Raw genomic sequence first — 11,702 nt, forward strand, 5'->3', positions numbered from 1 at the left:
ACAAAATATTGGTTTTTACTGCCACTGAGCTTTATACTATACTCTTACAAATTCTATACAGATCTTGGACATTTTCTCTCTCTAGACCAGCCCTACTGGCACATAACAGTGCTATGTCATCAGCATAAGCCAGGCAGCCTATCCACTTGTTGCCAACCCAACACCCAAGACCAGAGTTCTTCAACTTATTCACTTACACATCAATATAAACAGAAAACAGTAAACAGGACAAAATTCCCCTTTCTTCACACCATTGCTAACCTCGAATTAATCAGATAGTACATTATTCCATTTTACTTGTATCTTTTGTTGAGTATACATGTGAAACAGAAGCCTCAAGACAACAGGTGACATAACCCTATCTCAAAGAATATTAAAGGCTTTTTGATCATTTTTCATCAAACCTCATGAAAAGAACTGCACTGTGTATAAAATTAAGGAAGCACAAACAAATAAACAAACAAACAAACAACAGACCTACATAATAATAACAAGAATGTAATGTACTGCAAGGTCCAACGCAAGATATTTGCTTGTTTCAAGCTGCTGTTTCAGTGACTCGCTACATGATGATGCGATGTGATCAAGTGTCATCAACGTAAAGCAGTACGGTGTCAACTTAATACAAAAATATATTTCAGAAGAAATGCAGAACACAGCTCACATTTACTATGTGGACCACTAACAACAGCGAAGGAGAAACAGGAACTGAGCAATGCTTCCCAGGTTGTTCCATCTCTGGTGAGACCACTCAAAGCAGGCCTTAAATGTTAGAAAAAATGGGATGTTTTATTCAACACCAAAAACTCCAGTGTGAGTACAAAATAGTTATTTGCGACGTTTATTTTTTAAATTTGTGTGCTCCTGATAAGTGTCTCTGCTCTGCCAAATAGCAAAGTACAAACAAGGAAATGAGATACAAAACAACACAACACCCTGTATGATAAACATGAATTGGCATTTATGCAGATAATAACAAACAAAATACATTTATTGGCAGATTTTGTTTGCTTAGAAAGAAACGTGCATGCAAGCTTTTTCAAAGGCTGCATGGAGTGCCAGAATTACACTCAACAAAAATATAAATGCAACACTTTTGGTTTTGCTCCCATTTTGTATGAGATGAACTCAAAGATCTAAAACTTTTTCCACATACACAATATCACCATTTCCCTCAAATATTGTTCACAAACCAGTCTAAATCTGTGATAGTGAGCACTTCTCCTTTGCTGAGATAATCCATCCCACCTCACAGGTGTGCCATACCAAGATGCTGATTAGACACCATGATTAGTGCACAGGTGTGCCTTAGACTGTCCACAATAAAAGGCCACTCTGAAAGGTGCAGTTTTGTTTTATTGGGGGGGGATACCAGTCAGTATCTCGTGTGACCACCATTTGCCTCATGCAGTGCAACACATCTCCTTCGCATAGAGTTGATCAGGTTGTCAATTGTGGCCTGTGGAATGTTGGTCCACTCCTCTTCAGTGGCTGTGCGAAGTTGCTGGATATTGGCAGGAACTGGTACACGCTGTCGTATACGCCGGTCCAGAGCATCCCAAACATGCTCAATGGGTGACATGTCCGGTGAGTATGCAGGCCATGCAAGAACTGGGACATTTTCAGCTTCCAAGAATTATGTACAGATCCTTGCAACATGGGGCTGTGCATTATCCTGCTGCAACATGAGGTGATGTTCTTGGATATATGGCACAACAATGGGCCTCAGGATCTCGTCACGGTATCTCTGTGCATTCAAAATGCCATCAATAAAATGCACCTGTGTTCTTCGTCCATAACAGACGCCTGCCCATACCATAACCCCACCGCCACCATGGGCCACTCGATCCACAACACTGACATCAGAAAACCGCTCACCCACATGACGCCACACACGCTGTCTGCCATCTGCCCTGGACAGTGTGAACCGGGATTCATCCGTGAAGTGAACACCTCTCCAACGTGCCAAACGCCAGTGAATGTGAGCATTTGCCCACTCAAGTCGGTTACGACGACGAACTGGAGTCAGGTCGAGACCCCGATGAGGACGACGAGCATGCAGATGAGCTTCCCTGAGACGGTTTCTGACAGTTTGCGCAGAAATTCTTTGGTTATGCAAACCGATTGTTTCAGCAGCTGTCCGAGTGGCTGGTCTCAGACGATCTTGGAGGTGAACATGCTGGATGTGGAGGTCCTGGGCTGGTGTGGTTACACGTGGTCTGCGGTTGTGAGGCTGGTTGGATGTACTGCCAAATTCTTTGAAACGCCTTGGAGACGGCTTATGGTAGAGAAATGAACATTCAATACACGAGCAACAGCTCTGGTTGACATTCCTGCTGTCAGCATGCCAGTTGCATGCTCCCTCAAAACTTGCGACATCTGTGGCATTGTGCTGTGTGATAAAACTGCACCTTTCAGAGTGGTCTTTTATTGTGGGCAGTCTAAGGCACACCTGTGCACTAATCATGGTGTCTAATCAGCATCTTGGTATGGCACACCTGTGAGGTGGGATGGATTATCTCAGCAAAGGAGAAGTGCTCACTATCACAGATTTAGACTGGTTTGTTAACAATATTTGAGGGAAATGGTGATATTGTGTATGTGGAAAAAGTTTTAGATCTTTGAGTTCATCTCATACAAAATGGGAGCAAAACCAAAAGTGTTGCGTTTATATTTTTGTTGAGTGTATTTTTCATATTACAACACTGTGGAGCGATTGGCCAGCTTTGTTTTTGTTGGGATACACACTGACAAAGTACCTTGTGGAGGTACTGGTGCATACTTTGTGGAAGTTCTGTATACCTCAAAAATGAAAAGGCTTTTCGAACATCATGTTTACCTCTTTTTTGTGCATTGAGGAAGAGAACAAAAATGACATCTATGTCATGAGATACTCATGAATGAAACATCACAGATGTCAGCATGAAATCAACTCAACATGTTGGTGTGAGTTAAATATGATGAGAGAATATGAAGGTCGCTTAAGGTCGCTTAAATTATTTTAAAAACGTATTAAACTAGATGTATTAAGTAAGTATGAAACTATAAAATAAGTTAGTGGGCTGTAAGGAAGTTAAAAAAAATGTAATTTGTTAATAATGTATAAAATGTTTTAAGTTTAAAAATGTAACCTGTCAGAGATGTAATCTATTTAATAATGGTCATAATTATGAAATAAGTCAGTGGTATGTGACAAGTTAAAGAAATACAATCTGTTAAATAATGTTGAAAAATGACGCTGGATATTGAAAGATTGTATTGTAAAAAGGGGCAGAAAATATAAAACTTGTTCTTCTCTCTGCTCCTTTTCATTCTGGTAATGGAGATGCTTTATTTCTGCTTTTCTGTTTTTTTCTTTTAAATGAATGAAATAAATAAATAAATGAAATGAAATGAAATATGCCGGTAAAACTGTAACCAGAATAAAAGTACTAAAAAGGGGAAGGCTAAACTGAAGGTGTATGTATAAAATTGAAGTCTTGAAGCAGTCTTGGGAAGGAGGTGATGAGAAATGTCAACCCCTCACAGATGTTGGTATACAAAGAATTAACAAACTACTTTAACCTGAGATTGTTATGTTTTTTATTTTATCTGACTTTTAAGAAATGAACACATCATCTGTCAACATCACCGTGGTTACAGTCTACCGAGATCCCTTTGTCAAAGCTGTGGCCAAAAATGTGACTGTCATGATTCTGGGGATCTCCATCATCTACATCAATGCAAGCCTCATTCACACCTTCAGAAAACACCAGGTTTGGTTTTCTATGACTTGTGCAGCAGTTAATATTGTTTTCATGAAAACAAATTGGTAGAAATAATGTCATCTCTGTAACCATTACTGTGGGAGTTACAGTGCCCTCCAAAAGGATTGGGCCCTTTCACATATTTTAATTGCTTCATGCCATTTCAAATACAAAATGTAAATCAGGCTTCTCAATATAATAATATATCAAAAATGATCTTCCTTAAACTCAGTCTCAAAGCAAATCTCTACAACTTGATATGTTAATTAAAAATATAAAAGCCAAGAAGATTGCATAAGTAATGCGAATAACTCCTAAATAAACAGTTTTATTGCCATTTTTATTTTATTGCCAGTTTTATTGCCATTGCCATATTGTTTACTTTGAACAAGTCAGGGGATGGAAACATGAACATTTCCAAGTAACTGAAAATGACAGAATTTATTTAGATCAATTATGAAGAAATACAAACAGGATGGCTCTCTGTGGTAAATCTGTGTAGTGTAGAAAATAATCAAAAACTGAGTGAATGTGCAAGAAGGAGAAGAGTGAGGAAAGCCACGAAGACACCCAGACAACCTAGAAGTTTAGGCCTCTCTGGCTGTGATTGGCTAAATTGTGCATAGTGCATGTTTTGCATTTTGTCTCATGAGTTATAGAGCTTCATAATGAAGTGGAGGAGTGTAGGATTTTCTTTCACTCGTAATGTCAACAAAAAGCACAACCTGTTTATTTGATCCCATACCAACAAAACTGTTTAAGGACATGTGGCCCACTCTTGGGCCGACTGTGCTGGAAATTATTCATCTTTCTTTAACTTTTGGATCTGTTCCTAAATGTTTCAAATCTGCAGTGATTAAATCATTACTTAAGAAACCTAATCTTGACCCTAGCATATTGAAAAACTATCGGCCGCTATCAAATCTATCATTTTGCTCTAAGATTCAGAAAAAAGTGGTGTCACGGCAGCTCGTGGACTATTTTACTGAGAAAAATCTTTTAGAAAATATCATTCCACAGAGATGGCTCAAACTAAAGATGTTGAATAATCTCCTCCTTGCAATGGATTCGGACACCACTATGGTTCTTGGGCTGTTAGATCTCAGTGCTGCATTTGATACCGTGGATCATCATATTCTATTTGATAGGCTGGAAAATCATTTTGGGATTACTGGGAGTGCCCTTACATGGTTGACATCATACTGGACCAGTCATTATCACTGTGTTTTGTACAATAAGACTACCTCTAACCTTAGTGACATGAAATTTGGGGTTCCACAGGGGTCCATCTTAGGCCCCCTGCTTTTCTCCCTTCATATAGCACCCCTTGGGCACATAATGTGGCGCTTTGGGATTACCTTTCACTGCTAAGATGATGATACCCAGTTATACATGCCGATAACTGCTGGTAATCTCATTCACATAAAATCCTTAGAAGATTGCCTTGCATCAGTGAGAAGTTGGATGTCGAGAAACTTCCTACGTTTAAACTCTGATAAGACTGAAATGATGGTTCATGGTCCAGTGAGACATCGGCATCAATTTTACCAATTAACGCTTAGCCTCGACTCGTGTCATAAATCACACTGACAAAGTGAGGAACCTTGGGGTAATTTTTGATCCTACATTGTCCTTTGACCTACACATTAGGAGTATTACGAGGACTGCTTTCTTCCACCTGCAAAATATAGCGAAGATTCGTCCCATCCTGTCTATGGCTGATGCTGAGACCCTGATCCATGCATTTATCTCTTCTAGATTGGACTACTGCAATGTTCTATTTTCTGGTTTACCACAGTCCAGCATTAGGGGTCTCCAATTGGTCCAAAATGCTGCAGCCAAGCTTTTGACACGAAGTAGAAAGTTCAACCACATTACATCCATTTTGGCATCCCTTCACTAGCTTCCTGTCCCAGTGAGATCAGATTTTAAGGTTCTGCTAATAGTCTATAAAAGTGTTCATGAACTGGCACCTCCCTGCCTAGCTGACCTAATTAAACCTTACGTACTGGCCCGGACTTTGCATTCTCAGGGTGCAGGACTACTTAGCGTCCCAAGGGTGAATAAGAAGTCTGCGGGTCACAGAGCTTTCTCGTATCGTGCCCCTGTTCTGTGGAATGATCTCCCTATGTCAATAAAACAGTCAGATTCTGTGGAGACTTTCAAGTCCAAACTTAAGACGCACTTATTTTCCCTTTTATATGGCTAGCATACTAGTATAGTTCTACACTTTTTACTCAAAATCATTTTATTAGGAAACGGATCGTGCTGCAGCCTCAACTTTACCTAAATTCTGGGTCTTTTAGTGAAGATTAGGGCTAGTGGCCGGCGATCACCTCAGTATTTCCTGTTTTTCTTGTTGTTTAATGCTGACCAGTTATACTGTATTTCTTGTCTTTCGGATGTCTGATTCTGTTTTTTCTCTCTGTTTAAGGTGCAGCTCCATCCAGAGATGGGTGTGGTATTTGTGCTGGAGACCATCCTATCCTGTGCACCAACAGCATTTCCTGAATGTTTGTTTTGTGAATTGTTCTGTAATTTATGTCTATAGCATGGCCCAAGCAGAGGGTCACCCCTTTGAGTCTGTCTGCTTGAGGTTTCTTCCTCAGAGGGAGTTTTTCCTTACCACTGCTGCTCAGGGGGTTAGTAAGGTTAGACCTTACTTATGTGAAGCGCCTTGAGGCAACTCTGTTGTGATTTGATGCAATATGAATGAAAATAATTTGAAAATTGAAATTGAAACCAAAACATCAAATCTCAGCTTGCATCTCAGATGTACATTCTGGCAAATTGTAGCTGAACTTTCAAGTTTTCTTTTAGAAAATCCTCTGTCAGAACCATGTTCTATCCATCAGTGTGTTTATGCATGCTTCTGTCAGTCACACTGCACATATGATTATACTGTAGTGTTCACTATAGAATAATCATGCAGTAAAAGTAAAGCCACCTTATCGTGGTGGGGGAGTTTGCATACCCAGATGATCCTAGGAGCTTTGTTGTCGGGGGCTTTGTGCCCCTGGTAGGGTCTCCCAAGGCAAACAGGTCCTAGGTGATGGGTCAGACGGAGGGCAGTTCAGAAGCTCCCATGACCAGTACAAAATCAAGGACCGAGATGTCACCCGGGATGGCGGAGCCGGGGCCCCACCCTGGAGCCAGGGCTGGGGTTGGGGCTCGCATGCGAGCACCTGGTGATTGGGCTTTAGCCCATGGGGCCTGGCCGGGCTCAGCCTGAAAGAGAGACGTGGGCCCGCCCTCCTGTGGGTTCACCACCTACAGAGGTGGTCATGGGGATCAGGTGCAGAAAGGATTGGGTGGCAGTCGAGGGTGGCTGGCCTGGCGGCCCGGTCTGCGCTCACAGCCCCTGGCTGTTGGGATGTGGAATGTCACCTCGCTGGGGGGGAAGTTGCCTGAGCTCGTGCAGGAGGTTGAGAGATACTGACTAGAGATAGTCAGGTCACCTCCACGAACAGCTTGGGCTCTGGTACCCAACTCCTGGAGAGGTGCTGGACGCTCCACTTTTCTGGCGTTGCCCATGGGGAGAGGCGGAGAGCTGGGGTAGCATTGCTTATTGCTCCCCAGCTCAGTCACCATGTGTTGGAGTTCATCCTGGTGAACGAGAGGGTCGTGTCCCTACGCCTTTGGGTCAGGGACAGGTCTCTCACTGTTGTCTTGGCCTACGGGCCGAGTGGCAGTGCAGAGTACCCGACCTTCTTGGAGTTCCTGGGAGGGGTACTAGACAGTGGTCCAACTGGGGACTCCATTGTCCTCCTGGTGAATTTCAATGGCCACTCGGGCAGCGACAGTGAGACCTGGAGGGGGGTGATCGGGAAGCATGGCCTCCCCGATCTGAACCCGAGTGGTGTTCAGTTGATGTAGTTCTGTGCTAATCACAGTTTGTCCATCACAAACTCTAGCACAAGCATGTCCATAAGTGCACATGGCAGCAGGACACCCTGAGCCCAAGGTCGATGATCGACTTTGTAGTCATATCATCTGACCTTCGGCCACATGTCTTAGACACTTGGGTGAAGAGAGAGGCTGAGCTGTCGACCAATGGTGAGTTGGATCCGCTGAGAGGGGAGGAAGGCGGTCAGACCTGGCAGGCCCAAACGTATCATGACTGGGGGAACCCTGTGTCAGTGAGGTATTCAACTCCCACCTCCAGGAGAGATTCTCCCAGATCCTGGTGGAGGTTGGAGACATGGAATCCAAGTGAACCATGTTGATGCGGCCGCTCGTAGCTGTGGTTGCAAGGTCTCTGGTGCCTGTCGCGGCGGCAATCCAGGAACCCGGTGGTGGATGCCGTCAAGCTGAAGAAGGAGTCCTACTTGTCTTTGTTGGTAAGTGGCACCCTGGAGGCAGCTGACAGGTACGGGTCTGGGAGGAGTTCGGGGAGGCCATGGAGGAGGACTATTGGTTGGCCTTGAAGAAATTCTGGCAAACTGTCCGACGCCTCAGGAAGTGGAAGCAGCTCTCCACCAGCACTGTCTACGGTGCGGGTGGGGAGCTGTTGACCCTGACTGGGGATGTTGTCGGGCCGTAGAAGGAATACTTCGAGGATCTCCTCAATCCGATCGTCATGTCTTCCGAAGAGGAAGCAGAGACTGGGGAATCAGAGGCGGACTCATCCATCACCCAGGCCGAAGTCACCAAGGTGGTCAGAAAGCTCCTCGGTGGCAAGGCTCCTGGGGTGAATGAAAGTCGTCCTGAGTACCTTAAGTCTCTGGATGTTGTGGGACTGTCTTGGTTGACACACCTCTGCAACATCGCGTGGCGATCAGGGACACTGCCTCTGGATTGGCAGACCGGGGTGGTGGTCCCTCTGTTTAAGAAGGGGGACCGGAGGGTGTGTTCCAACTACAGAGGGATCACACTCCTCAGCCTCCCCGGTAAGGTCTATTCTAGAGTACTGGAGAGGAGAATTTGATCGATAGACGTACCTCGGATTCAGGAGGAGCAGTGTGGTTTTTGTTCTGGTCGTGGCACACTGGACCTGCTCTACACTCTCCATCAGGTGCTCGAGGGTTCATCAGAGTTCGCCCAACCAGTCCACATGTCCTTTGTGGATCTGGAGAAGGCGTTCGACTGTGTCCCTCTGGCACCCTATGGGGGGTGCTGCAGGAGTATGGAGTCCGGGGTCCTTTGCTAAGGGCTATCCGGTCTTTGTACGACCGTAGCAGGAGCTTGGTTTGCTTTGCTGGTAGTAAGTCAAACCTGTTTCCAGTTCACGTTGGCCTCCGCCAGGGCTGTCCTTTGTCACCATTTCTGTTCATTACCTTTATGGACAGAATTTCTAGGCACAGCCAGGGTGTAGAGGGTGTCCGGTTTGGGAACCACAGAATCTCATCTCTGCTGTTTGCGGACAATGTGGTTCTGTTGGCTTCATAAAATCAGGACCTTCAGCATGCACTGGGGCAGTTTGCAGCCGAATGTGAACCCTCCGGGATGAAAATCAGCACCTCCAAATCCAAGGCCATGGTTCTCAACCGGAAAAAGGTGCCTTGCCCTCTTCAGGTCAGTGGAGTGTCCTTGCCTCAAGTGGAGGACTTTAAGTATCTCAGGGTCTTGTTCACGAGTGAGGGACGGATGGAGTGTGAGATCAACAGACGGATCGGTGCAGCGTCTGCAGTGATGCGGTCGCTGTATTGGACCGTCGTGGTGAAGGGAGAGCTGAGCAGGGGGCAAAGCTCTCAATTTACTGATTGATCTATGTTCCGACCCTCACCTGTGGTCATGAGATTTGGCTCATGACCGAAAGAACGAGATTGCGAGTACATTGGCCGAGATGAGTTTCCTCCACAGGGTGGCTGTTTGCTCCCTTAGAGATAGGGTGAGGAGCTCGGAGTCGAGCCACTGCTCCTTCACGTCAAATGAGCCAGCTGAGGTGGCTCGGGCATCTTTTCCAGATGCCTCCTGGACGACTTGCTAGAGAGGTGTTCCGGGCATGTCCCATTGGGAGGAGGCCCCGGGGAAGACCCAGGACACACTGGAGGGACAACATCTCTTGGCTGGCTTGGGATCGCCTCGGGGTTGCCCCGGAGAAGCTGGGGGAGGTGTGTGTGGATTGGGAGGTCTGGGCGGCTTTACTTGAGCTGCTGCCCCCACGACCCAACTCCAGATAAAGCGGAAGAAAATGGATGGATGGACAAAAGTCAAGTAATTCTTTCCATCAAGTTCCATGCCTACATCTCTAGCATGCCACCCTATAATGGGGCAGATTCGGTGATATATTTATGCATGAAACATTTGAAATGTATGCCCAAATCACTCAGGCTGATCTTCACACCAAACCTCTCAGTTGTAGCCATATGGCAGATTGATTTTTAAAAGTGTGCATCTGTCACAGCCAATTGAAATCAGTCGCAAAGCCTACAAATATGAGGTGAGGTCATATCTCACCAATGCTTTGATATATCAAAACCAGCCTTGGTACCTGGCTTCAGGACTTCACTCTGAAGTAGTATAAAAAGCTCTAGGGGGTGTTGCTTTCAGTGGGGATATTTAGTCACAAATTGGCATGCTCTGCATTTTAAAAGATACCAACATGTCCTAAATTAGGAGGCTCACTGGCCCGTATCAAAATCTAATAGAACCCCAAACCTCATAGTGTTGTATGCTGGAGTTCTAAGGAGTTCCCTGCAGGAATGTTATGGACCCACTAACTCCTAGACTGATTCATTTCAGTCTGTGGCTGCTCTTATTCAATAAGAATAGCGATATTGTAATCATTTACAACAGACATTTTTAACACTACTCTCTGGTGGTGATTCACAGGATTTCATTTTGCTAAAACATTTTCTTCCTTTGCTTGTATTTTGATTTCACCCTGCAGATATTCTACACGAATCCTCTGTACATCCTTTTCATCCACCTGGTGGTCAATGACACGATCCAACTGATGCTGACAGTCCTTCTCTTCCTCCTGAGCTACATCATCTACAAAATAAATGTCCCCATCTGTTGTGCATTAACACTGATTGCACTTTTCACCACTGAAAACACTCCTTTGAATCTGGCTTGCATGGCGATGGAGTGCTACATCGCCGTCTGCTTCCCCCTTCATCACACTCAGATCTGTACGGTCAGGAGAACACGAATGCTGATTGGGCTCATCTGGTTTGTAAGTGTGTCTTCTGTTCTTCCTGATCTCTTCTTCACGTTAGCCACTGAGCCTCTGAACTTTTTTAAAACCAAAGTGTTCTGTCTCAGAGAGAATGTATTTCCAAGTCCTCACTTGATCAGGAAGAGAGACATTACCTACATAGCGTATCTAATTATTGTGAGTTTGACTATTGCTTACACTTACTTCAGGATTCTGTTCACTGCAAAGTTGGCTGACAAAGGTGCAAAGAAAACCAGGAACACGATCCTACTCCACGGCTTCCAGCTGCTGCTATGTATGAGTGCATATGTAACTCCACTGTTAAAAGCTGCTCTAAAAGAATGGTTCCCTGAGAATTACCCATACTCCCTCTTTGCTTGTTACATTATTGTGCAGATTTTGCCGCGATCCATCAGTCCAATAATTTACGGCGTCAGAGACAATACCTTCAGGAGGTACCTCAGAAAGCAACTGTTGTGTGAAGGGAACATACAGTAGCTCACGAAGAGTGGGCAGAGTGGTTTGTGCCACATCATATTTAATTGGCCACTCAATGTCTGACTATGACGTTTTTGAAAAAGTGTTGGAACATTCTTCGTGAAGGAGAAATGCTGATCTGCCATTTTTTCATCTGCAGTGTTGTTCTTTAAGGGAATTTCATTGGGCCAATATGTCACCACACTGAGGCAGATCAGTAGGTCACATGGATGTGATCTGACACTGAAAGAATTGAACAGAAGTGGGATGAAGTCATATTACGTCATGTCTGGATAAAACTGTTTTGCATGGGGATGTCTGAAGTCTCCAGTGTAGCGTTTGAACCTCAGAATTTGATTGTGAGTTATGGAGTGTTA

At 44.6% G+C, this 11,702-nt stretch overlaps 1 protein-coding gene across 1 annotated transcript; it reads left to right on the top strand.

The window, feature by feature from the left end:
- Positions 1 to 3,602: 3,602 nt before the first annotated feature.
- Positions 3,603 to 11,346, top strand: LOC117506422 (odorant receptor 131-2-like). Its single transcript, XM_034165924.1, has 2 exons — positions 3,603 to 3,755; positions 10,579 to 11,346. The coding sequence occupies exons 1-2, from the start codon at positions 3,606 to 3,608 to the stop codon at positions 11,344 to 11,346; spliced, it is 918 nt and encodes a 305-aa protein (XP_034021815.1). The 5' UTR covers positions 3,603 to 3,605.
- Positions 11,347 to 11,702: the final 356 nt, after the last annotated feature.

The sequence above is a fragment of the Thalassophryne amazonica genome, chromosome 3 (assembly GCF_902500255.1).
Source record: "Thalassophryne amazonica chromosome 3, fThaAma1.1, whole genome shotgun sequence".
Classification (NCBI taxonomy): domain Eukaryota; kingdom Metazoa; phylum Chordata; class Actinopteri; order Batrachoidiformes; family Batrachoididae; genus Thalassophryne; species Thalassophryne amazonica.

Coding starts and splice junctions, on each gene's coding strand:
- LOC117506422 (XM_034165924.1), top strand. CDS start 3,606: ATGAACACATCATCTGTCAACATCACCGTGGTTACAGTCTACCGAGAT. Junction 3,756..10,578: donor ACACCTTCAGAAAACACCAG/GTTTGGTTTTCT, acceptor TTCACCCTGCAG/ATATTCTACACGAATCCTCT.